At 39.0% G+C, this 27,266-nt stretch overlaps 1 protein-coding gene across 5 annotated transcripts in view; it reads left to right on the top strand.

Moving 5' to 3' along the window:
- CSNK2A1 (casein kinase 2 alpha 1) overlaps positions 1–25,906 on the top strand; it is a 54,677-nt gene extending 28,771 nt beyond the window's left edge. For 2 of the 5 annotated variants that reach the window (XM_081560653.1, XM_081560652.1), the window contains 12 exons: positions 3,016–3,226; positions 5,461–5,572; positions 9,654–9,755; positions 10,270–10,320; positions 11,495–11,554; positions 13,308–13,391; positions 18,218–18,328; positions 18,796–18,897; positions 20,206–20,306; positions 21,077–21,225; positions 22,424–22,514; positions 24,523–25,906. In XM_081560653.1, the coding sequence (XP_081416779.1) occupies positions 3,126–3,226; positions 5,461–5,572; positions 9,654–9,755; positions 10,270–10,320; positions 11,495–11,554; positions 13,308–13,391; positions 18,218–18,328; positions 18,796–18,897; positions 20,206–20,306; positions 21,077–21,225; positions 22,424–22,514; positions 24,523–24,658 (1,200 nt within the window). In that variant the 5' untranslated portion in view covers positions 3,016–3,125 and the 3' untranslated portion in view covers positions 24,659–25,906. Of the gene's footprint in view, positions 1–3,015; positions 3,227–5,460; positions 5,573–9,653; positions 9,756–10,269; positions 10,321–11,494; positions 11,555–13,307; positions 13,392–18,217; positions 18,329–18,795; positions 18,898–20,205; positions 20,307–21,076; positions 21,226–22,423; positions 22,524–24,508 lie in introns of all 5 variants that reach the window. The other 3 variants (XM_081560656.1, XM_081560655.1, XM_081560651.1) reach the window with 2 other exon arrangements.
- The last annotated feature ends 1,360 nt before the right edge of the window (positions 25,907–27,266 follow it).

Raw genomic sequence — 27,266 nt, forward strand, 5'->3', positions numbered from 1 at the left:
CAATAAGCAGTTCATGATCTGAGCCACAGTCTGCTCCTGGTCTTGTTTTTGCTGACTGTATAGAGCTTCTCCATTTTTGGCTACAAAGAATATAATCAATCTGATTTCGGTGTTGATCATCTAGTGATGTCCACGTGTAGAGTTTTCTCTTGTGTTGTTGGAAGAGGGTGTTTGCTATTACCAGTGTGTTCTTTTGGCAAAACTCTTAGCCTTTGCCTTGCTTCATTCTGTACTCCAAGGCCAAATTTGCCTGTTACGCCAGGTGTTTCTTGATTTCCTTCTTTTGCATTCCAGTCCCCTATAATGAAAAGGACATCTTTTTTGGGTGTTAGTTCTAGAAGGTCTTGTAGGTCTTCATAGAATCGTTCAGCTTCAGCTTCTTCAGTGTTACTGATCAGGGCATAGACTTGGATTACTGTGATATTGAATGGTTTGCCTTGGAAACGAACAGAGATCATTCTATCATTTTTGAGATAGCATCCAAGTACTGCCTTTCGGACCCTTTTGTTGACCATGATGGCTCTCCATTTCTTCTAAGGGATTCTTGCCCACAGTAGTAGATACAGTGGTCATCTGAGTTAAATTCACCCATTCCAGTCCATCTTAGTTCGCTGGTGCCTAGAATGTAGACGTTCAAGCTGAGCGCCGCAGAATTGATGCTTTTGAACTGTGGTGTTGGAGAAGACTCTTGAGAGTCCCTTGGACTGCAAGGAGATCCATTCAATCCATCCTAAAAGAGATCAGTCCTGGGTGTTCATTGGAAGGACTGATGTTGAAGCTGAAACTCCAATACTTTGGCCACCTCATGCGAAGAGTTGACTCATTGGAAAAGACCCTAATGCTGGGTAGGATTGGGGGCAGGAGGAGAAGGGGACGACAGAGGATGAGATGGTTGGATGGCGTCACCAACTCAATGGACATGGGTTTGGGTAGACTCCGGGAGTTGGTGATGGACAGAGAGGCCTGGCGTGCTGCAATTCATGGGGTCTCAAAGAGTCGGACACGACTGAGTGACTGAACTGAACTGAACTGAACCCATTAAGATAGCTGCTATTTTTTTTAAAAAAAGCCGTTACATGGGGAGGATGTGGAAAAATTAGCATCTTTGTGCATTGCTGATGGGAATATAAAATGATGCAGCCACTGTGGAAACGAGTGTGCTGGTTCCTCAAAAAATTAAAGATAGCATTGCCATATGATCTACAATTCCACCCAGAAGAATTGAAAGCAGAAACTCCAGAAGATATTTGTACATCACTCTTTCTAGCAGCATTATTCACAATAGCCTAAAGGTAGGAACAGCTCAGGTGTCTATTGATGAATGAATGGATAGACAAAATGTATACATACAATGGAGATATTCAGCTTTAAAGAGGAAGGAAATTCTGGCATATGCTACAACATGGATGAACCTTGAAGACATGCTAAATGAAAAAATGAGCCAACTGTAAAAGGACAAGTATTCCACAATTCCAGTTGTATAAGTTACCTAGAGTAGTTAGACTGAGAGAGAATAGAATGGTGGTTATTAGGAGCTCAGGGATGAGGGAGTCCGTGTTTAATGGGTACGGAGTTTCAGTTTGGCATGGTGAGAATTTCTGAGGATGGATGATGTGATGATCGGACAAGAATGTGAAAGTACTTAAAGCCTTTTAACTGTATGCTTAAAAATGTTTAAGTTGGTAAATTTTATATATATTTTACAATAGTTTTTAAAAATAACATGTTTCAGCAAAATAAAAATAGTACAAAGAACATGTTACTCCATTTGCTTTATCATGTGTAAGTATACTCTTGTACATACCTACTGTCTAAATTCCAGTTTTGTCATTTGACCTGATAGTATTGTTTTTTTTATAGCATTTCTCCCCCTCTAGTACAGGATACAGTCTACTCTAGGGTAAGACATTGTATATAGTTGCCATGTCTCTTTAGCCTTCATTTATCTTTTATAATATTTACATTTTTGGAGAGCACAGTATATTATTCCCCACTCCTGACTTTTTTTAATCGAAGCTTCCTCCTTGTAATTAGATGGAGGTTACACAATCTAGGCCAAAATATGCATGGCCTAGAGACTCATTATATTTTTAAAAAATATGATTGTGTTTATTCAGATCTATGCATTGGACAGTGCCCCATCAAACAAACAGAGGGTTCCCTCAATACATATGTAATTAAATGCAGAGTAAAGGGAATCAAGAAATGCTGTAGGACTCTTAGAGAATGGAGATAACTAGATTGGAGTGGTTGGTGATGAAGGAGACTTCATTTTTTTACTGGTTTGGTAGAAAGCACGTTTCTGAAATTTCACCAGCTTTTCCTGGGTATAAAATTTTGCATTAGTTCAGCCAATATTTATTACTGTCTTCCAATTTGTATTAAGCTTGCTCGTATATTAAATAAATCAGGAGGAAATTACTGGGTTTTTTTTTTTTAATGAAGTGTATTTCTCAAATGGTGATCACCAGCATATTGATTATTGCATAAGGTTCCCCAAATAATAAAATAACATTGAACTTTGATGTATGAGAACAAGTGTTTATTCCCTCTTGGTTTCATCAAATATTAGAGTAAGACTAAGGTTTGTACTCCACAGTGAGTACAAATGTTGCCACCATCCTAGAGCTGTTTAGCACCCCTCCTTGAGCTGTAGAAAACTGTTGAAAGCTTTTTGTAGAATGTGTAAATAGTAGTAAAGCTGATGGGTGTATCCTCAATGCCATTCTTCGCTTTCAGACTGCAAGAGCATCCAAGCTTTTGATGAGGAGGTAACAGGCTACTTTGTAGGATAGGATCAGGGCCAGTATAGACTTAGATATGTTTCTTAGAGTTCTGTTTTACTTTTTCCCCATGTTTTAGGAAAATACTGATTGGCACAATTGGGATACATTCATTGGTTAACCAGTAGAGAGCCTGAGGTATACTTGAGACCATTACTGTAAGATGACTTTTTTCCTTCCCTTATGCTTTTTAAAAATGGTTCCTTGGCCTTTATGTGTTTTGTTTCTGCAGTTTGAAGAAAACAGGTCTGAAACAAGGTCTTACTCCCCAGCTGCCTCCCAACACAGTGACTGCCAGCTCTCCAGATACCAAGTCCAGCTTTGTCCGCCAACCTGTCTGACATGTCGGGACCCGTGCCAAGCAGAGCCAGAGTTTACACAGATGTTAATACACACAGACCCCGAGAGTACTGGGATTACGAGTCACATGTGGTGGAATGGGGGTAATAATTTCCATTCACTTCACTGTACTCATCCAAAGGGCTGACTGTGGTGGATTTGTTGAGTAATTTATGTCAGAAATTCCCTGACTGCATTTATAAACCTCAAGATTGAACCCAGTTTTTGTTTTCTTCTACAGTAAAGAAACAGGTTATTGGCTTTGGCAAGTTAACAGTTTTGATGAGTTATCATTTAAAAATCATTTCAATCTCTTCTTAACTTTTTTTCTCTGATATATATAAAGCTGGTAACAAAGAGTTACCTATTAGCTTGCTCAGCTAAAGGCTTTGCAGTTAGGTGAGAATTAATACTTGAGAGAGTTTGAAAACACTAGACTCTTACATAAAAGAATTTTTGAGGTCAGAGAATGTTGTCCCATGATGATACTGATGGATAAAACAGTTCTTCAGAAAGATGTCCTTTCTGATGAGAAGCAAAATTGAAACCTTAAAACATTTGCCCTTATCATGAGACTAGCCATGTGTAACATGGAATTCAGCCCCAATTCCATTCTGAACAGTTGCAGTCTGCCTGAACAGCTATATTTGCCCTTTTAATCCTCTGTGGAGTCTCATCTGGATTTTTGCATATCTTATCCCAGCATAGTATGTACTTACTATAATTGATTGGGTTGTACGTTTTGTGATAAAATTATTTTGATATTCACATACAAAAGATAGCAATTTGAAAACTCAGCAAAGCTGCAGCTCCTATATGTTACATTTTATATTTGTCCACAAGTGATTTTCATAGCATGTAAGTGTTTACAGACAGGCTTCAAAAATTATCATAGGGTATGTTTTAACCATGATGATTAATATGTTGATGGCCGTAATTCTTAACAGTAAGTATATTGCCTCTGCACAAGGAAGCACAGTGTGCTTCAAAGATGCCATCAAGAACTGTGGTACAGTGCCGATGAGTATTATTGATAATCTTAACAGTTTTCCTCTACATCATATGTTCTGGACTGTAGGAATATCTGTTTTACTGCAGAAATTTCAACCACTGTCTTCAAATTAAGTGCATTGTGCTTAGTTCTCCTTAAATGATACTAAACAACCCTTTTGAGTTTTTGGCTTAGTGCTGTTTGCTTGCTTGCATTTGTCTTCTAGGCCCTCCCACAGGAAAAGAACTCAATCAGAACTAACAGCTCCCTTCCCTAGACCTGCAATGATTATTATATTGTCCGTTGTCCGTAGTACCTTTTGCCTTTTCTGTTCATTCACTTTCTTTATAGCTGCTTGAGGAAAATGAATGGTGGATTTTTTACATGTTGGATTTTCAAGGGTCCCCAGCAGGATTTAGGCCTTATTGAAAAGGCTGTCATTCTTTAGAGCAAACTCCTCTAAGTTGTAAGCAGAGGCAAAGAAAAAATGTTGGCATTTTCCCTTATTCCTTTTCACCTCAGATATTGCTTAGTGGTCTTGGAATGTGGGTGAAAGTAGCAGGAGGAACACCAAACCTATGATTCATGTTCTGTAGTGTGGTTTGCAAACTCCAGTACATGAACTGTCCTCAGAGCCTTGGAGAACAAGTTGGAGGTCAAACCTATATGTTTGAAAGCCACTTATCTGCAGAGAGACCCATTAAAAATCAGCAACTCCCTAAGTGTGGCTGAATTGAAGTATTCTTACAGCAGGTATTGACTTCTTGCTAGAGGCCAACAGTGGGCAAGTCTGTGGGGGACAGGAATATAATAAAAATTATTTTCCAAGGGAAAGCTGTCTGTTGTTGGAGATAAACATACATAACCAACCCCAATACAAGCTATCTATGTGTGGTATGTCAGTAGAAATATAAACAGCTTGGGATTTGAAAGAATAACTGAAAGACTTAAATTTTTTAATTCTGGGGTTTGGAAGACACATTTTTAATTGACCAACTTAAAAAAAAATACAGAGAAACCAATTAAGGGATTATTTGAAATACCTCTTATTTCTTTTACTCTACTGGGTATAGTTTTGTATGGACTTCCCTGCTGGCTCAGATGATAAAGAATCTGCCTGCAATACAGGAGGCCAGGGTTTGATCCCTGGGTGGAAAAGGGAAGGCCTACCCACTTCGGTATTCTTGCCTGGGAAATCCCTTGGATAGAGGAGCCTGGCGGGCTATAATCCATGGGGTCACAAAGAGTTGTACTCAACTGAGCGACTGACACTTGACAATTTTGTAAATTGAATTAGTACTTGATAATTTGAACTTTGTAAATCACTTTAATTCTTTTTGTTCCCAGAAATCAAGATGACTACCAGCTGGTTAGAAAATTAGGTCGGGGTAAATACAGTGAAGTGTTTGAAGCCATCAACATCACAAATAATGAAAAAGTTGTTGTTAAAATCCTCAAGGTAAGTACAAAAAGATTGTAATTCAGAAGTTTTAAGTAGCATTTGAAGGTGTTTTTCTAGTGCTTTTAATGCCTTTATTTTATTGTTCCTTTGAAGTTGATAGAAGCGATTATCTTCATTTGACAAATCAGGAAACTGAAGCAAGAGCAGTTTTTTGACTCAAGTCGTATAGAACACTGTACAGGCCACATTGGCCCATGGGCTACTGCTGTACAGATTGTTTTAGTTATAACTGTACTGTGCACTGTCACATACCAGGAACTTAGCATATAGTTCCTTACCATAGAAACTTTTCCATATTTGACACAAGAAGCAGAGGGCCCACAGAAGCAGACTTTCTCAATTTATAGCACCCATATTGCCTCAATAACTTTGATGGTGCCCCTAAGCCAAATGAAATAGTTTTGTTTATTAAGTGAAGTCCAAATAAATATGTTTCAACTTGGTAGCCTTTTAAAAAATTATACATATGAAGTTAAAGAGAAGAGTAATTTTGTTTTATTCTTCTGTCACCATAATTAATTACTATTGGGATATGTATACCTATTAGTCGCTACACGGCTTCTCATATGTTGGAATCACACTGGACATCGGTAGCCTCATTTCCTGTTCCACACTGATTTTTGCATAATGCTTGCTTTTTGTCACAGCAACTGCTGAAAGGCAAGCTTCACAAAAATATGCCATCAAAGAGAGTGTAGTGCAGTGTAATTTTGAAACTGTAAACTACCTTAAGCTGGGTGGTGTGCTCAGTGACTGGCAAGACAACAAGTATTAACTGGTGCTTCCATCAAAAATTAAAAAGCCCACAGAGCACCTGTGAATTTTCTGGGGTGTTTGGCATACCTTTCAGGAACCAGAGAGTTTAAGTATTTATATCTTATTGTGTGTACAAAGAGAACTAGGCTGAAATCCAGACTATTCCAATCCCACTTTAAAAGTAATTAGCCATGGTAGTTGTTTTTTTAAGACGTGTTTATCTGTGAAAATGAGATAGTCTGGCTGTACCTGTCTTTCTCAGAGTTATTAGGATCAAACACAAAATTGTATATAGATATATACTTTGGAGACTGAAGTTCTGTTATAAAATGATTATCCTACAGAAAAGTGTATGATAGACTGAGGTGACAGATCATTTAGAGTCATATGAAAGGCACAGATAGTGAGTCTTACAGTGTAGAAGACAGTGGTAGTGCTTGGGGAAAGGTCCCTGAAACTGTTTTCAGGGCCTGAGTGAGGAAGATTTGGATTGGTGTGCATGGGAGGGTGGGAGGGAAGCATAATCTAGAATGCACAAGATAAGAAAAGAGGAATAAGTGAGAGAAATGTTTCATACGGAAGCTGTCATGTGACCATACATAGGAAGTAAACTTGGAAAGGGAGAATAAATTAGTGATGACCTGGAAAAGATAACCTCTGCATTTCCTTCCAGCCTAAAAATTACAGTTTTTGTCTCTTCTAGGTTGATGGGAGCCATTGATGGTCTTTAGTGATGGGTGGTTTGGAAAGATTTTTTTTTTAATCTCCTCCCATTTATTAAGACAAAATTTACATTGATCACATTAAATTAGGGTTTAAGTGACTTGCCCAGTTTATCACAAACTAGCTTTTGTAAGTTTATAGATTTTAAAGGATTGTATAGGAAAAACGTTTTGTAAACCAGAAGCTATTTGCCATCAACCAGCAGTAGGGATACAGCAATTAGTAGAAAACAGAAGAGAGATTAATGGATTAGTTCCTGGAGAGAGGGGATTCCCTGGTGGCTCAGATGGTACACATTCTGCCTGCAATGCAGGAGACCTGGATTCAATCCCTGAGTCAGGAAGATCCCCTGGAGAAGGGAATGGCAACCCACTCTAGTTTTCTTGCCTGGAAAATTCCATGGACAGAGGAGCCTGGCAGGCTACATTCTATGGGGTTGCAAAGAGTCAGATACAACTGAGCAACTAACACTTTGACTTTCCTGGAGAGGAGAAACATCTCTTAGATACTCTAGCAGATGAGAAGGATAGAGTTGAAGCAAAAAGAAAACTTAGGATTAGCTAAGTTTCCCACCCAATGTACTGAATTCTAATAGAAGCAAGGCTGAGGCCACGGATTGAATTAAAAATGGAATTCACTGTTAGTATAATAAAATAGCTTTCATTTATTGAATGCCTACTTTGCATTGGGCTTTTTTTTTGTCCACCCGAGGTCCTCATTGGTGTTCATGGACTTTGTCTAATTACGGCAACCAGGGGTTTCTCTCTAGTTGTAGTGCAGTGGCTTATCTTGTTGCAGAGCACGGGCTCTAGGGCACACGGGCTTCAGGAGTTTTGGCATGCATGCTCAGTAGCTCTGTAGCATGTGAAATCTCCCCAGGCAACTTCATTGAGATAGTCTGGCTACATTGACAGGCGACTTCTCTGTGTCCCCTACATTGACAGGCGACTTCTCTGCCACTGAACTACCAGAGAAGTCCCCACATTGGGCCCTTTTCTAGCTGTGGTATTTACATCACAATTCTGCAAGGCAGGTGTAAAGGTCAGAAACACTTAAGTGTTTTTCCCAAAGCTGCACAGCTACAAAGCCAAGTTTTGAGGACAGTCTGTTTCCAAAACTTTCTCCTTTCTACTGTACCATGTGCTTAGGACTCAAAGTTTAAAAAGTCTGCAGTATTGTTTGGTAGTTCCTAATCCTAAATCATCAACCTGTGAAATGTCTAAAAATAGATCTCCAGCCCTGTTCTCAAGATTCTGATTCAGTGGGTCTGTACAGTTTGTATATTAAAAAATCCAGGTTGATCATCAAAGTTTAGTAACCAGTAGTCTTGTTAAAGAAGAGATGTTATATGCTTACAATAATTTCTAAGAAGTGTATACTGTGTGTCAGTAGTCTGAGGTGACCAAAACTGATAGGAAAGACTCACATGGTCCATTGTGGCAGATACAGGTCACACTGAGCATTTGAAATATGGCTGATCCAAATTGAGATATGCTGTAAGGATAAAATACAGCAATTTTAAAGGCTTCGTACAAAAAAAAGAATGTAAAATTGTTCATTAGTAATTTTTTATTTTGATTTACCTATTGAAATGATAAGATTTTGGATATTTTTTTGTTAGCCCTAAAATATTAAATGTGGGTGCTAGAATATTTTAAACACACACATGGGGAAATCCCTGGCAGTCCAGTGGTTCAGACTTTGTCCTTTCACTACCATGGCTTCTGAGTTCACTCCCTGGTCAGGAAACTAAGATCCTACAAGTCTCATGGCATGGCCAAAATAGATTGAAAAATAAAAATAAAATAAACATGTGGCTTGCATTGTATTTCTTTGGACCAGCACTGTTTTAGACTGTTTAGAAAGAAGACTTTGTAGAGGAGGTGCATTTGGACCACAGCCCTTCTCAGAAAAATGAAAGCGATTTCTACTAAAACAGATGTGGAAATTGTGGGTGAAGACAAAGAAATATGAAAGATACATTGGTTATAAGGCTAAACAGATACTATTTCTCAGCCATATTCTGAGATCTTTTTAGATGTCTCATTTGAGTCTTGCATTAATTTTATAAGTATTCTTATTGATTGTTTTACCTGTAATGAAAGGTTTAGAGAGGTTATATAACTTGTTCATAAGCACACAACTAGCAGGTAATGAAAGTAGGAGTCACATTAGGCAGTCTGACTCCTAGGCCCACATTTAACCCAAAAGGTTATACTGCACAAAGATAGTTTGGCCATCTTTGCTACTGGTCCTGATTTCCTTCATTTCTGTAGGGTGTTTAATAAGACTTCGAGGAAGGAATGGAAAGAGCCCCATGTTTCATTCTAATGTTAACACATTAAGAATGATCATCAGAATTAAATGCTAATTCTGCAGAGTTCTGGTGTTTGGAGTAGAAATCTTGATTTTCTTTCAATTCAGTATTGCTAAGTAGCTGCAGAGTACCTGGCACAGGACTAGGGAGAGGGGTATTCAGAGATGAGTCTGGCACATTTCCTTCCTTCAAGGAGTTCATAAGCAAGCCATTTGTGTATTATACTACCTGTTGAAATATCCTGAAATAATTTTTTTTAATGATGTACTTTTACCCTTTCAGCCAGTAAAGAAGAAGAAAATCAAGCGTGAAATAAAGATTTTGGAGAATTTACGAGGCGGTCCCAACATCATCACACTGGCAGACATTGTAAAAGACCCTGTGGTGAGTATAATAGGCACTAGTAAGGCCCACAAGGGCTGAGGTGGTGTTTGACCTTGAGCACAACTGGCCTCTTTCTGTTCTTCCCTCTGCCATTAAGTCCTGCTTGAAAAGTGCTTAATCAGTTATTCCATTTGACTAGTTTGGGTCTTTCTTTCAAAGAGACCTCCACCCACAGACTATTTCTTATTCTTCTAGGCTAAGAGACTGATAGCACTGGAAACTGAAATGTGTTAATCCATTTTGCAAACTCAGGTCCGATGCCGATGGGCGATGGGCGCATTGTCGGGCTGCCTAGAGCCTGGTGAGACTTCAGCTCAATGTCTTCTGTTTGAAATCCATCCCCAAAGTGACCTAAGTGTGGTGATAATCAGAGTGGGGAGGGCTTGTAGCAATAGAGGGTTTCCTACTACTGAGGCTAGGACTGCCAGTTTCACCACGTAGTGTCCACAAACATTGTGCCCACTAAAGCTGCCAGGTCTATTGCTAATGTGTGTTTTCTTTTTCTTTCCCCTAGTCACGAACTCCCGCCTTGGTTTTTGAACACGTAAACAACACAGACTTCAAGGTATAATGTATAACCAACCATTTCAAGCTGGGTTTTAGGCCACATAAAAAACCTTTTAGGGATGTTACTGTTAGAAGAGCGTCTTTCTAACTTGCTTTAAAAGAGCTTTTCATCCTGATAGTATTAATTTAAAGATAGACATACTCTTGTACAGTGCCCACTTTCCACATCTTGTATTTTGCTCTTTTATTTGTTTAATGCTCTATAATGACCAGTGCATAGGTTTGTCACCATCTGACAGTTTACCATTCATTTGACAGTTTCCACTGATGTCAAACTTAATGAAAGCAACAGCTCATGTTTAATCAGGATCTGGCCTTACAGCATTTTGCTTTAAAAATGACAAAGTTCAAGAAGGAATATATTGTATATATAAAAGCAAGGACTGCTTGCTTATACCTTAGAATTCCTCAGAAACTTGGGGCTCTTGATCTTAAAAAGAGATGGATAGGAAAGAAAGGGTGGTAGTAAATTCTGCTAAAACACAAACTCCTGCAACAGGTATCTCTGACTTCCAGCCAATTTCAAACAATTCTCAGTTCCAGTACAGTAGAAGAATGTGGGCACTCTCTTGGATTTTAACTTGCAGAAATATTTGATTTGCCTTTGCACAAGTCCAGTATCAAGAATGTTGGATGTCAATAAATGATTGAATTCTTATGCTGAGAGGAGGAAAACAAGGAAGAAAAGTTTACTTTCAAATTGGGACAGAAATAGTTCTGTTAAATTGTCCTGATATGTTTGGCAACAAGCCATCTGCATACCCACTGGTGATCTGCAGTGGCTGTGACTGTGTAGGCCAAAGGTGGGTTAATTCCTTACTAAGGAGGTTATGTCATTGCCCACATTCCTTTTATGAGAAGATCTGGAGGTAAATGAAAAACAAACTAAGCTGAAAAGGTCTATCAGTGCATGTTGCAAATATAAACTGGTATGCTTCCAAAAGTAGATTATAGTTTGAACGATATGAGCTTAAGTAGTTCTTCACTTTTACATATAGAGTATCTCTTTAAAGTTAATGTTATGTTGGAGAAGTACAGGCAGATAAACAGACAGGTCTTAGAACAGTGGTACATGAGCCAAGTCTTGATTTGAATTACTACAAATGAGGATGAGAAGTTGCCTTCCTTTCAGTACTATTTCATGGCTCAAATGTTGCATTTGTCTTTAACAGCAATTGTACCAGACGTTAACAGACTATGATATTCGATTTTACATGTATGAGATTCTGAAGGTAAGGAATTCTTGAATACTAAATATCTTTGGATTGATCTCCCCTTTGTTAAATAATCCAAATGACTGTAGAAAAGCCAGTGGGTTGACTTTGTAAAATATGTTGGGGTGGGGGAATCTGTTTATATAAGTACTTAATAAACTAATAGCATCAGAACTCTTATGCTGATTGAAAGGTAGGGTCTAGTAGGAATATAATTTATAATGCTTTGAAAAGGGTATTTAGAAGAGAGGTTAAAAGACTCCTTAACAAACATTCATAATCTCTATCAAAAATAATTCCTGAGGTACTGGCTTCTGATGTACTTTATTTCACTTAAAATTGGGCAAATAAAACAGTAAACTTTGACTTAACCCTCAAAGAGCTGTTGTCCTAGGGATTATGTGAATCTCTGCTTAAAAGTTGCTGATTTAGAATGAGCTTTGATTTCTAAAGTGGAATCACCAAATATATTGCTTCCAGTATTCAAAAGATCAGCTTTATAGGTAAGAAAATTGCTAAGAGTTGGCTAGTGCCTTAATAAATGAGGGTTGACGTAAAGCCTACATTTGAACTATAGAAGTACCTTAGAGAAACTATGCCAGCAAAACTATTTTATCTTTCATTGGCTTATGCAGTCTTGTGGCACGCAGGACTTCACAAAGTTAAGGATATGCTTGCCTAACCCTCGGTATCATAGGAACCCAAGTTGCCCTTCAGAAAGGACAAAAACTTGGCTAGTGGCTTCAGCTGGCTTAAAGGCCTGGATTAGAAAACTCCAGAAGTTATGCCACTCACTAGTTTGAAGTTGGACTTTGTTTTCAAATTGGATTTGATGTCATAAATCAGAAGTTTGCAAACTTCTTTACAAGGCCAAATGGTTTAAAAATTTTTGGCTTTGTGGGTCATAGGGTCTTGGTCACACTACTCAGCTCTGCTGTTGTAGCCTGAAAGCAGCCACAGGCAACATGCAAGCAAATAGTTGTGGCTATTAAAAACAATAAAACAATTTACAAAAACATTCCAATAAAACATTCACAAAAACAAACAGCAGGTCATATTTGGCCCATGGGAGCACCATAGTTTGCTGACTTCTGTTGTAGACTCTTAGCTGCTAGATATTGACTATTCTTTGAATAAGAGGTTTGTAGTACAGGTCAGAGAAGGCAATGGCAACCCACTCCAGTACTCTTGCCTGGAAAATCCCATGGACGGAGGAGCCTGATAGGCTGCAGTCCATAGGGTTGCAAAGAGTCAGACATGACTGAGCAACTTCACTTTTCACTTTTCCCTTTCATGCATTGGAGAAGGAAATGGCAACCCACTCCAGTATTCTTGCCTGGAGAATCCCAGGGACAGCGGAGCCTGGTGGGCTGCCGTCTATGGGGTCGCACAGAGTCGGACACGACTGAAGCGACTTAGCAGCAGCAGCAGCAGTACAGGTCAGGTTTCTTCCTTTGAGGGGCTCATGTTTGTGAAAATAATCCAGGCTCTCGGAAAGAGGGAGAAATTAGAAGTGATGCAGTTGGTATATACTTTCAGTCTTTAACAAAAAAGATGTTGAAATACCTCTGCAGGACCAGGTCTTGGGAATTTGGAGTCCGTGGGTTTGCCCAAGTCTCTGAAAAATACCTGTGGAAGTGATTGTCCTAACCTTGACTCTCGGGAGTGTTGTGAGGCTTGAAGGAAAGCTAGAAGAGAAAGTAAAAGACTTCAACTAAAAAAATCTCTTATACAAGCTAACTCTTCCCTTTTTTACATGTTCCTCCCACAGGCCCTGGATTACTGCCACAGCATGGGGATTATGCACAGAGATGTCAAGCCCCATAATGTCATGATTGATCATGAGCACAGAAAGGTAAAGTGATAGAAGGAGAAGTCTTATTTATCAGCACAAGAGAGTTAACAACCCATCTTTCAACATTTTATCCCTAGCATCTGTCATAGTCTGTGGTACCTATTAGGCACTTGATAAATGTTTGATAAATGAGTGAATGAACAAATCAGTGTGGAATCTAAAATATGGCATAAAATGAACTTATCTGTGAAACAGACTCAGACTGGATGCAAAGTGAAGATGGATGGGGGAGGGGTGGGCTGGGAGTGTGGAATTAGCAGATGCAAAACTATTATATATAGAGTGAGTGAACAATAGGGAAAAGAATGTATATATATGTATAACTGAATCACTTTTCTGTACAACAGAAATTAACACAACATTGTAAATCAACTAGAATAAAACAAACTTTTCAAAAATCACAATGTTTAAAAACTTTATTCATATTCCTATCAAAAATAAAAGAGATTGGTGGTGTGGGTAAAAAATTAATTTGGGTTTTAGTCTTATTTATTGAAAAACTACTCTCTTGGGAAATGCTTTTTCTCATCTGCCTCTTATTTCTTATAGGGGGTATACAAGTAATAATAATTGCTGTACATGCCACTAGGTTATTAGGAGGGTTAAGTATGTACAGTTGTAAAATGAATGAAATATTCAGAAACTGCTGCTGCAGGTGTCATGAGTATTAGTTGCAGTATAACATTTCTGTTTTTTAAGGTGACCCAAGCCCACCTTTTGTATGCAGTGATGGCTCTCTGTTGCAGGCTTTGGAGATATAGGTGATTTATTTATTCAGTTAATATCCTGTTACACATTTACACACTATGTGTAATGGGTACTATTCTAGAGGCTGGGGTGTAAGTGTAAAACAAAAAATTCTTGTCCATAGAAGCTTGCATTTGAGAGAGACTGGTGGGATACAGAGTTAAAAGTGATATGGAAGAAAAATAAAACAGGAATGGGGAGTGTCAGAGGGTGTTGCAATTTTAAACAGGGTGACAAGGAAAAGATTTTGTTAGGAAGGTGACATTTTGTAGAACACTTGAGGGGAATTAGCTGTGCAGTTTTGAGAAGAGGGCATAGCAGATGCAAAAACCCTGAGACAAGAATGTGCCTGTCATGTTGAAACAGCACAAGGGTAGAGTGGGGATAGAATGAACACAAGGAAGAGAAGAAGGAAATGAGATCGAGAGGGATAAATAGAACCATATCTTGTAAAATCTTGAAGATCACTGTCAGGCCTTTTCTCTGAAGATACAGAGGTTTATGCAGAGTTTGAGCAGAGGGTTAAGTTCTCCATTCTGTATTTAAAAGTTCACTACACATCTATTAGTACAGCTAAAATTTTAAAAAAAGAATTCCAAATATAGACAGGAATGCGGAGTAACTCAATCTCTCATACATTGCTGGTAGGAATGTTAGGTGGCACACTCATTTTGGAGAATGTCAGTCTATATTGTTTTATAGTTTGTCAGTTTCTTTAAAAGCTAAACATACGCTTACCAAACAACCCAGCAGCAGTGACATTTATCCCAGAGAAACAGACTGAGATCCATACAGAAACTTTCAGTTGGGTAAATGATTCATTAAACTCTGATGTATCTATACCATTGTAGTATCATTACTGATTAGTAAGAACTATTGATGATGCAACAACTTGGATAAGTCTCATGCTGAGTGAAAAAAGCAATCTCAAAAATTTAAACTGATGGTTCCATTTCTATAATTCTCATGATGACAGAGTTAGAAAACAGAAGGGTTGCCAGGGATTAGAAAATGAGAGGAAGGAGTAGCGTAAAGGATAACTGTTGTCTAATCATGGACTAGATATGAATCTAGCTGTATGAATCTGCATATGTGATAAAATTGTGTAGAACTGTACACACATGTCGGAGAAGGCAATGGCACCCCACTCCAGTACTCTTGCCTGGAAAATCCCATGGACGGAGGAGCCTGGTAGGCTGCAGTCCATGGGGTTGCTAGGAGTCGGACACGACTGAGTGACTTCACTTTTACTTTTCACTTTCATGCATTGGAGAAGGAAATGGCAACCCACTCCAGTATTCTTGCCTGGAGAATCCCAGGGACGAGGGAGCCTGGTGGGCTTCTGTCTGTGGGGTCGCACAGAGTCGGACACGACTGAAGCGACTTAGCAGCAGCAGCATACACACATGTAAAACTGTTGAAAAGAAAGGTCTCTGAATTGTATCAGTTTCCTGGCTTTAATATTGTACTATAGTGACGTAAGATGTTACCACCAGGGGAAACTGGGTGAAGGGTACACAGAACATCTCCAGATTCCTATGAATTTATAATCATTTTAAAATATTTTTTAAGAGGATCATTTTGGTTCCTGTGTGGAAAATCAAGGGTAAAAGTGAAAGATAGACCAGTTAAGAAAAGCAGCTATTGCAGTAAATCAGAGATTGGTGATAGCATGGACCAGGGCTGTGGCAGTGGATGTGATGATAGAGTCAGAATCTGATAGAGCCATCAGGATATGTTGACAGATTAGATGTGGGGTAGAAGGGAGAGAAGAGTCCAGGCTGAAAAGTTTTTAATCTGAATGACAGGATAAATGGAATTACATTCAAGGTAACAGAGGAGGAGGAGGATTCCTTGGGAAAAATAGGTTTTGCAGTGAATAATCAGTTTTAGTTCTGAGATGTCTTTCAGGTGATCAGAGATGGCTGGTGAGAGGTGTGGGCTAAATATAGGTGGGAATAGCAGAGATGCTGTCTGTAAAGCCACAAGACCAGAAATAGTCATCTGGCAATACTTACTGATAAGACAAGAAGCTCAGGAATAGCTCTGGAGCACTGATATTAAGATGTTGAAGAGAAAGACTATAAAAAAGCTACATTTTCACATTTTTTGTTATATTTCCCTTTGTTTACTAAAAGAAGACACTTAACCTAATTAACTGGAGTTTTGGAGACAGTGCTGGAGCAGTCAGGCATTACTCAGGCCCTTCTGCTCACACTACAAGTTATGGCCATGCTTTGCATGAAGGTCAAATAAGGTTGCCTCTTGTCCTTGCTACTATTGGGGTGGCCAAAAAGTTTGTTTATCTCTCCATACGATGACTCTAGTAGCACTTAGTTGTCTTTAATCATTGGAAATAATTTTGTTGGATTACATTGTTATCAGTGTGTGTTTTTAAAAAAACTTAGCCGAATTGGTGAATTTTTGTGAAGCCATTTTAATGTTGAAGATGGAAGAAAAAAAGCAACATTTTCAGCATATTATGTTTTAATGTTTCAAGAGAGGTGAAAACACAACTGAAATGCAAAAAAAAGATTTGTGCAGTGTGTGGAGAAGGTACTGTGACTGATTGTGTCAGAAGTGGTTTGCAAACTTTTGTACTGGAGACTTCCCGCTGGATGATGCTGTTTGGTCAGGTAGACCAATTGAAGTTGATAGCGATCAAATCGAGACATTGATTGAAAAAAATCAATGTTATATACCACGCAAGAGATAGTCAACATACTCAAAATATCCAGATCAAGCATTGAAAATCCTTTGCACCAGCTTGATTATGTTAACCACTTTGATGTTTGGGTTCCGCATAAGTTAAATGTAAGAAAACCTTCTTGACTGTATTTCCACATGTGATTCTCTATACTTAAACGTAACAAAATTGTTCATTTTTAAAACAAATTGTGACGGATGATGAAAGTGGATATTGTACGGTAATGTGGAATGGAAGAGATCTTGAGACAAGCGAAATGAACCACCCATCAACCACACCAAAAGCCGATCTTTATCCAAAGCAGGTGATGTTGTATATGTGGTGGGGTTGAAAGAGAGTCCTCTAATGAGTTCCTTCTGGAAAACTAAACGATTAATCCCAACAAGTACAGCTCCCAGTTGGACCAACTGAAAGCAGCACTACAGAATTAGTCAACAGAAAATGCATAATCCTCCACCAGGATAACACAAGACCACATGTTTCTTTGATAACCAGGCAAAAACTGTTTAACACCTTGGCTGGGAAGTTCTCATTCATCTGCCATATTCACCAGACATTGTACCTTCAGATGTCTGTTTATTTTGGTCTTGATGAAATTATCTTAGTGGAAAAAACTTCAGTTTCCTGTAAGACTGTAAAGGCACCTGGAACAGTTCTTTACTCAGAAAGAAAAAGTGTTGGGAAAATGGAATTGTGAAATGGCAGGATGTAGTAGAACCAAACGGTAATACGTTGTTCAATAAAGAGCTTGGTGAAAATGAAAAATGTGTCTTTTATTTTTACTTAAAAACCGAAGGAACTTTTTGACCAACCCAATACTATTTTGGTAAGAGCTATATTTTTATTTTTCTCCTGTGTACTGAGCATTACATTGAATTCTAAAAATTAGCAAAGGTGAATAAAACAGTCCCTACCCTCAAGGATCTTACAGTCCATATTTTTAAAAAAAGTAGAAAGCAAATATTCAGTAAAGAGTTGTAGGTTCTATTAAATTTATCTGAGGTTGGTGGGTGAGGCAGTTCAAAGACAGTAGTTGCTTCTATTTACATAATTAGAAAAGATTTCCTTGAAGGAGTTAACTCAAAAGAGATGTTCACCAGAATAGGAGTCTAGATTGAATAGTAGAGACATTTTAGTCAGAGGAGTAGTTGAAATTTGCAGAAACACAAAATAATTGTATGTTAAAAAGAGTAGTTTTGGGAATTCTTAACTGCCAGGGGCCCAGGTTCAGTCCCTGGTTGGGGAAATAAAAATCCCACTGGCCACACAATGTAGCCCAAAAAAAAAAAAAAAGGGTACTCTAATGGCACTGTCGGGAGTATCTTGAAAGAACACATTTATTATCTTTTTTTTTTTTTTTTTTTCACTTCAGCTACGGCTAATAGACTGGGGTTTGGCTGAGTTTTACCATCCTGGCCAAGAATATAATGTCCGAGTTGCTTCCCGATATTTCAAAGGTCCTGAGCTACTTGTAGACTATCAGGTGAGAAGAGACGGACAGATAAAATTTTTGTCCTATGTTTTGCACGTAATTTTCTAAAAATGTTATTTTGCGTTTTGAGTGGGCCATTTTTGCACATCTGTGACTGTCCCTTTTATAGGAGTGTAAAATATGAATCTCTTCAGTTCGTCTACCACAACTTTAGTGTGTATTGTCACAATGTCAGTAGAATATAAATAAATCTGCATTTGACCCTAACTGAAGAGAAAGACACTTCTAATACAGAGATTCCAGAGCTTGTTTTAGAATTGAAAGAAGTTCAAGCTCTGTCCTAGAAATTTCTTTTCTGGTATAGCACTGAATTTAAAGAACTTTTTATACATAAAAATATTCTTTACAGCATTATTTATAATGGTGAGAAACGCTATCCTACTATAGGTACGCTAATTTGAAGTGAAAAGATTCATCTTGTCATTTCACGTGTGATGACAACATTTTCTTTAATGCAGATGTACGATTATAGTTTGGATATGTGGAGCTTGGGTTGTATGCTGGCAAGTATGATCTTCCGGAAGGAGCCATTTTTCCATGGACATGACAATTATGATCAGGTAATATATGTTGTTCCTATTGGGAAATTTATTGATGTACCCTAGCAATGCCAGATCTGCTTATTCCTTAGAAACCGCAATGGATCTTGCTAAAGTACAAATGCCTAACCCCTACCTGAGAGCTATTAATAAATTAGAATCTCTGAGTGTAAAACCCCAGAATAATTTTCAATTAATGGCTTGTTCAGTTAATGATTCCAGGGCCTTGTGGGAGGTACTGTTGCCTTGTTTGAGTACAGTGATTTAATTTGAGAATGTAAATTGATGTGAAAGTCACTCAGTTGTGTCCAACTCTTTGCGACTGCCTGGACTATACAGTCCATGGAATTCTCCAGGCCAGAATACTGGAGCAGGTAGCCTTTCCCTTCTCCAGGGGATCTTCCCAACCCAGGTCTTCCACATTGCAGGCGGATTCTTTACCAGCTGAGCCACCAGGGAAGCAAATTCACGTGAAGTTGCCATAATTAATACAGACAGATACAGTATATCTTTTATCCAGTTTCCCCCAAATAGAGCTTTTTGCCGGCTATGTACAGGATCACAACCAGGATATTAATATCAATACAACCAGAATACCAGAACATCTCTGTCACCTCAGGAATCCTTTATTTGCCATTTTGTAGTCACACCAGCTTCCCCCCAGCCTTCACGCTACTATGTTGTAATCTCCCATTTCTGCAATTTTATCATTCCAAGCATGTTATGTAAATATTTACCTATGACTTACATATTACAACTCATATGAAGATGACTACTCTTCATATGAGTTGAAGAAAACTGGGTGAATTTAGTTAAATTCATCAACTTTTTGTTAGGTGCCACACAGGTTTGAAGAATATAGAAAAAAAAAATAGTCCCCTGCCCCGCAAAAGGTTTTTCACAGTCTTACCTAGTAAGAGAACCAAATGTATAAGAAAATAAATTATAGTCATAAATGTCAGTAAAAGAGTAGATAAGATACACAAAGGCGGTTATAATGGGAGTGAGTGGTCTGATGAAATGGAGAACTTTCCAAGGGAAGTAACATCTTCAGCTAGGTTGTTGGGGTGGAGGTGCGTGGCGGGGGATGAGACTTCACCAGAGGGAAGGAACCAGGTTATAAAATAGTTTATTTTTTCTTTTTGATATGTTCACGTTGGTAGTAATTTAGGGAATGTTGTGTGGAAATCCATTCATGCTGTGCAAGGAACTTTGAAGTAAATGGGTGTAGCATTCATACCTGTAGCTATGTGTCCCTTTCTGTTAACTTGATCATTGTTGATTTAATCATGTAATGTGCTTTTGGTATGGGTTTTGTCTTCTTTCTAGTTGGTGAGGATAGCCAAGGTTCTGGGGACAGAAGATTTATATGACTATATTGACAAATACAACATTGAATTAGATCCACGTTTCAACGATATCTTGGGCAGGTAAGTCATGAAACAAAATTATGCATCTGTGCTATAAGCACTTTGGATGTAAAATGATACTTTGGATTCCCAAAATAGTTAATGTTCTCTTTGTCTGTAAAATGTCTGTGGTCCACTGCTACAGGATGCTGTATAGGCAAGCCTATGATGAAAGCTTTGGATTGAATGGCCATTTTCCCAGATTCACTGACAGGAGCCTTGTCTGAGTGTGGAGGTTGTAGGCAGAGGATCCCTGACCTTGTAGAGTCTAATAGAAGGGTTGTAGTTGAGTCAGAAATCAAAATCTAGATTTATCTTGCTTCTGTAGATGACAAAACCCCCTCTAAGAGAAAGAAATAATCATAGAAAGTGCATGTTTCAGACTGATTTACAGACAATAGACTCTAAAAGTAGTGACTAGACCCAATACTAATTCATTCACCACTTAACGGAAAGAGGTAGGTTTTCTTGTTACAAAGGCTTTTAGGGGCCAAGCGGTAGAAATGCCAAGAATATGGGTGGGGGTTGGCAGGAAGCCAACCAGCCCAGCCTTCTGTAACCTGAATTATGTTTCATAAAATTGTGGGGACGCAGATTTCTCTTCTGCAACACTGCCATTTCCAGTTTCTCCAGTTAGCCTTCAGTGGCAGAGTGGTATAAGACTAGTCTCTTGAGTTTTGACCTCTCTTTGTGATTGGCTGGAATGCTAGCCACTAAGGAAAATGTAGGATTGAAGTGTTGGACTTCTCTCCCCCTGGGTCCATTTCTCATTCTCCGTTTTGGCTCTGCAGACATTCCCGTAAGCGATGGGAACGCTTTGTCCACAGTGAAAACCAGCACCTTGTCAGTCCTGAGGCCTTGGATTTCCTGGACAAGCTGCTGCGATATGACCACCAGTCACGGCTCACTGCAAGAGAGGCCATGGAGCACCCCTATTTCTGTGAGTCCAGCTGTTCAGTCCACAGAGCCTTGCAGGCCTGCCCAGCAGACTGTACAGAGCAAGGGAGAATATATGCTGTGAAGAAAGCTCTGGACCCACAGAACACAATTGGAATCCCAGCCTCCCTTACTTAGCTTGCTGCAAAGTTACTTCACCCACAGTGAGCCTTGATCTCTTCAATGGGCAGTTGTTTTGCAGAATTGTTGAGAGGATTCTTGTCTAACAGAGTACCTGACACATGATCATCCCTAAATAAACTTCTTTTCTTACTGTGTGGGTGACAATTCTCAGTGGCTAGTTTGGAGTGGTTGGATTAGAACATACAGCCCTGTGTCTGTCCTATTAATCATTCATTGGAGAGAGCCAGAGAGGCTTGAAAATCTAATTATATGAATACCTTGATCTAGGTTTGTGAATATAGCTAACTTTGCTGTCTTGAGTGAAAATGCCACTTAGCTAGCTCCGCTGCATCCTCACTGTGATGTTAGCTTCAGTATCAGATTGTTCCTTGGGGAGTGGTGGGATGGTGTTTTAGTGAATCAATTATATTCTTGCTCAGTCTCCTGTACTTGAAGCAGACTGACAGACTGACTGAGATGAGAGTGAAGTCTGTGATCATAGCAGTAACTTGATCAAACCTATAGTTTTGGCCCATTTGGCACCATGCTTGACCAGCTTGACCAACTGCAGTAAAACTCATTCATTCTCATTAATATAATACTGATAGGTAGGGTAGATTGTATTGTCTTGTTAAACTATAACAGGATTGTTTTTATTTTAAATTACCTCTACTGGGACTTCCCTGGCAATCCAGTGGTTAAGACTCTGTGCTTCCACCGCAGGGGGCACAGGTTCAGTCCTTGGTTGGGGAACTAAGATCCCACATGCCATGCAGCATGGCCAAAAGTAAATACAATTTTTTTTTTTTTTTTTAAGAAATTAGCTCTACTATGATTACTTCGTTTTCTAACCATTTAGTTTAATAGTTGGCCTTTATCACAGTTTTAAGCAAAAATAGTTCTATTTTATATAGTTGTTGAATTCATTGTGAAGGTAGTTGACACCTCAATTCTGTTATTAGGGGAATAATAGAGTCTTAATAAAATGTAAAGAATCAGGATGGCTGCTATAAGACCCTAAACAATTAGTTTAGTTCTTCAAGCATAACAGAACCTAACATTTTTGTCTCTTTTTCTAGACACTGTTGTGAAGGACCAGGCTCGAATGGGCTCATCTAGCATGCCAGGGGGCAGTACACCTGTCAGCAGCGCCAATATGATGTCAGGTCAGTGTCATTGGTAAATTTCTTTTTTTAAAAAAAAAAAGTATATATAGAAGTCAATTGTCATTCTTAATTTTGCTCCTTCTTTGTGTCCTGATTTCTATGACTCTTCTCTATAATGATTACCTTATTAACATACTGACTTGTGTGGCTCTATCCACCAGGTTTCAGGATGCTTTTGAAACCTGTTATCCCTTAGTAGTTAGAGCAGGGGTCCCCCCAACCTCTGGGCCACAGAACAGTACCTCCTGTCAGATCGGCAGTGGCATTAGGGTTAGAAATAAAGCACACAATAAATACAATGTGCTTGAATCATCGCGAAACCATTTCCCACAACTGCAGTCCATGGAAAAATTAGCTTCTATGAAATCAGTTCCTGGTGCCAGAAAGGTTGGGCATCACTGAGTTACAGTATCAACAGTCTCTTTGAGGCCAGAATCATGAAAATTGTTTGGGACTTGAAAGTCTCAACAAGCCATTAAGAATGAAAAGAGATCCTTTCATCTCACAAGTTAGGGTGGCAGTAGGTGATGTGGTCCTCATCACATAAGAAAATGAGGGAGAGTAGAGATGGGGTTTGTACATGGGTACATATGTGTATAAGAATGGTTCTTTTTTCCAGAGCAGCTGTAGGGTGCCTAGTAAATTACAATGGTTTATGTGCAATTACTTTTTATTGTTGTTGAGTCATTATGATTTAGTGTGAGTTTTTACCAAGAAGAAACCAGTTACCCAAAAGAAACCATAGGCCAGTCCCCTAAGAATTATATATATGGGCAGCATCCACATGGGTACTCTTGTGATTGTGAGAGCACCTACTCTGACACCCTCAAAAAATTGCTGTTGTCTCAGTTTTTTTTTTTTTTTTAAGAACTAGCTGCCTTCTAGAGTTCAACCTCTGGGTATCATGCAAGTGTGCAAAATGATACATACCCAAGGTTACTCATTCTAGCCATATTTGTAATCAGAGAACATTAAAAACAACTCCTTGTAGAATAAGGAATTGATAAGATGAATTATGGGACATCCTTTCAGCAGAGTACTATATACTCGGAGAAAAGAACGAGTGTTTCGTGTTCTTTTGTAGCTTCAACTCTAAGGTAGTAATGTGAGGTGAGAAGAAGCAAGATGCAGAACCATGCTCAAAACTAGGAATGGGCAAGAACATAGAATCAAGTTCTTATATGTGATTCTTATATGCATGTTTTTATAAAATTCAAGTATACCCATAAAATATTTCTGGAAGGATACACCCCCAAAAATGGTGCTGTAAGTTGGCCAAGTCATAGGATAAGGGAGACTTCTCACTGTATCCTCTTTGCAATTATTTGAGTCATGTAACCATATTACCTATTCAGAAAATATATATAATATTTTGAAAATTTAAAGAACTAACTGACTGAGGGCAGTGTAACAGGTAATATGATCAAGAAAGTAAATGGAAATAAATCCTAAAACACTTTTAACTTAGAGATGAGAAATGATCCTCTCTGCACCAGTTGACTCTAGGCACTGTGGCCACGAGCACCTGAGCTTTGACTCCAGCCTTCTGTTCAGTTTGTAGTGACTAGCCGCATGTGGCTATTTAAATTAACTGAAGTCAAATAAAATTGTAAAATCAGTTGCTTAGTTACACATTGCAAATGCTCGGTAGTCACATGTGGCTAGTGACTGTCATGTTAGTACAGGTTACAGAGCAGAAGGTTTGGTTGGACAGTGCCATCTTAGACAGTCTTGGGTTGGAATCCAAGCATACCTGCTGCTTAGATGTGCACCTTGGACAAACTGCTCAAACTCTCCAAACTTAGATTTCCTTCTCTGTCTTCTAAATTTATTGGAACTTAAATTTTAATTTGTGAGGGTTTAATTTGAAATTAATTTGTAAAAATTAAGGCGAAGCCTTCAATAAAGAGAGTATTTATTGTGTCACTTTTGAGATAGGTGCTTTGAAAAACTGGTGACTTAAGAGTTCTGTGGTTGGTGCTTCTAGCTCACTGTCAGCTGTTTTCTTTCAGGGATTTCTTCAGTGCCAACCCCTTCACCCCTTGGACCTCTGGCGGGCTCACCAGTGATTGCTGCTGCCAACCCCCTTGGGATGCCTGTTCCAGCTGCCGCCGGCGCTCAACAGTAATGGCCCCTTCTGTCTCCTGATGCCTGAGCAGAGGTTGGGGAGTCCACTCTCTCCCTTGATGCAGCTTGCGCCTGGCGGGGAGGGATGAAATACTTCAGAAGCACCGTGTCTGAACCGTTGCTTGTGGATTTATAGTAGTTCAGTCATAAAAAAAGAAATTACAATAGGCTGATTTTCTTTTTTTTCTTTTCTGTTTTCTTTTTTTTTTTTAACTCGAACTTTTCATAACTCAGGGGATTCCCTGAAAAATTATCTGCAGGTGGACTATTTCACAGACAAATTTTTTTCTTCCCTTCCAAATTCAGTTTCTTATCACTAAAGATCAAAGATAAACCAGCCTCAATTCCAGCTGCTGTGTTTGGGTGGAAATTTCTTCCCATGCTCACCATTGCTCCCCTACTATCCCACACCCTGGGAGGGTTGTACTTCACGCTTTTCTCCAGAGATTACTAAAATGTAGCTTCTTCAAGGGAAGTGGGAGGGAAGGAGGAAGGGAGGACCCAACCTATAAGAGCAGTACACTGCTAGTCACTTATATCACTTTACTCCAAAAGTGCTTCAGTGGGGTTTCCTGGTGAATCTAGTGGAAGTGTGTCTTAGTTACATTGAGATGATGAAAATCTACCCAAAGTGCAGACAGGTCCTGAAAACTTCCGTGCAGTTTGAATCATGTCTTATTGTCCTAATCTAAATCCAGCTCATTTATAATTTAGTTTCAGTTTAGTTTAAAACTTTAATACCATCCCTCCCAGACTCCTTACCTTTGTCCTCTGCCCTTTCATCTCCCAACATGCTCTATAGCTGGTAGGAGGGGGAAGGTAAAATCTTTTTCAGTTTTCTTTGACTTGGCCCTTTTGAATTCAGTTAGTTATTGGGCATAACTTATTGCTTTTTACAAAAGGAAAAAAAAAACATTGTCTATGTAGGTTTCATGCTAGCAACTCTTTAAGAGCTAATGAGAGATGTGGCCACTGAAGTTTATTTTCAGCTTTCTACCTTCATTTCCTCCTACCTTCCCCTTCCCTTATATGCCATCCAATGAGAAGACCTGCCCTCAGGCTTATAAATGTATCTGAGTGGTAGGAGCAGAGCCACTATCTCCAGTGAAACTGAAATGGTAGACCTGTAATTGTGGGAAAACTAAACTCTCTTGTTACAGCCCTGCCACCCCTTGCTGTGTGTATATATATAATACTTTGTCCTTCATATGTGAAAGATCCAGTGTTGGAATTCTTTGGTGTAAATAAACGTTTGGTTTTATTTATCAAGGTTAGATTTAAGTTCCCTGTGTAAAGGTCTCGCTGGGTGGGTGTCTCAACGTTCACATCTGAAGGGCCTGCAGCCCTGTACCATGGAGGCTTCCCAAGGCCCCCATTTTTATACACCCCTCGTTCAACCCATGGTACCGGGCAGGGCAGAGAGGCCTTAAAAAAGCACCACAAGCCAAAGCGTCTCTGGGGATTAAGGATCCTTTGCCATAAAATCATTTTGTGTCTCAGCAGTGCAGGGATTGGGGATGGGAAAAGTCGCCAGTTTTTGTGTGTTTGTGTGTGTGTAAAGTGGATTTTCCACTGTAATCCAACCACCTAAGTTTATCAGGTGCTTCACTGAGGAAGCCTAGTTTTTTAAGCACAATAGCAAAACCATCAGCTCTGTATTTTCTCCTGTTATCCCATTACAGTAGCTGCTTGTGGGGACTAGGAAAAATTCTTCCAACATATTTTAAGACCTGAAGTCTTAGTTCCCCATTCTCCTACCTTTATAGATTTACAATTCTTTCTCACCTGGGTGGCAGAGGTAAACATAATTGTTTGAGGAGTTGAATTTAATGAACTTATCTAACTTCGTAACCCATCTTGGCTCTAGTAACTTTATCAAGGTGGTGGCTTTAGTGAATATAATGGTAAACTTTAGAGAAAGCTAAAGCCTTCTTGTATAATGTTTCTCCACCATAGGGAAAACATTCTGACTGTGTGGCAGGGTGATTTTCTTCTTTGTGGCTACGTACAATGGATATTTATTGTTCTTGATCCTTTTTTGCCCTAGAATGCTGTAGGGGGTTACCATGTTGAATCTGTGCAGAAGCTCAAAGCGCCAGATGTGCCAGAGATGCAGTCTGTGATTTCGTTTGCACTGGATTGTGATTTGAACAGGACTAATGAATTCTTTCTTCTGAGGTGGGGAGCAGGGTTGTAAATCAGGATTTTACATCACATCCTTGTAGCTCAGAGAACAACCTAGGTGTAGCTGAGGCTGATGTGGGAAGCTGCAAATAGCTGGACTTCCTAACATGCATCAGACCTTGAAGGAAGCTGAAGGTGAATGCAGAGGACTCTGAAATGCTACCCAAGAGCCTTTTAAAAGAAATAGAAGTTTTTAAAATGCTACTTAAGGAGTCACTGCAGAAGCATGAAAAATTAAAAAAAGACCCAATTGGGTGGGTGGGAGGGACAAGGGTTTACAGAGTAACAACTTATGTGTTGTTGTAAATTACCTCATCTGTATACCTTGTATTGGGACACTTCATTTCTCAGCACTACCTGTTTGCGTTGATTAGATGGCAGGATCTGGAATGCCAATCTGAGACAGTTGTGTTGGCAGTTACTCTGAAAGGGGTTTGTTTTTTTA

This window comes from Giraffa tippelskirchi, chromosome 13, assembly GCF_054371585.1.
Source record: "Giraffa tippelskirchi isolate mGirTip1 chromosome 13, T2T-mGirTip1v1.2.pri, whole genome shotgun sequence".
NCBI lineage: Eukaryota > Metazoa > Chordata > Mammalia > Artiodactyla > Giraffidae > Giraffa > Giraffa tippelskirchi.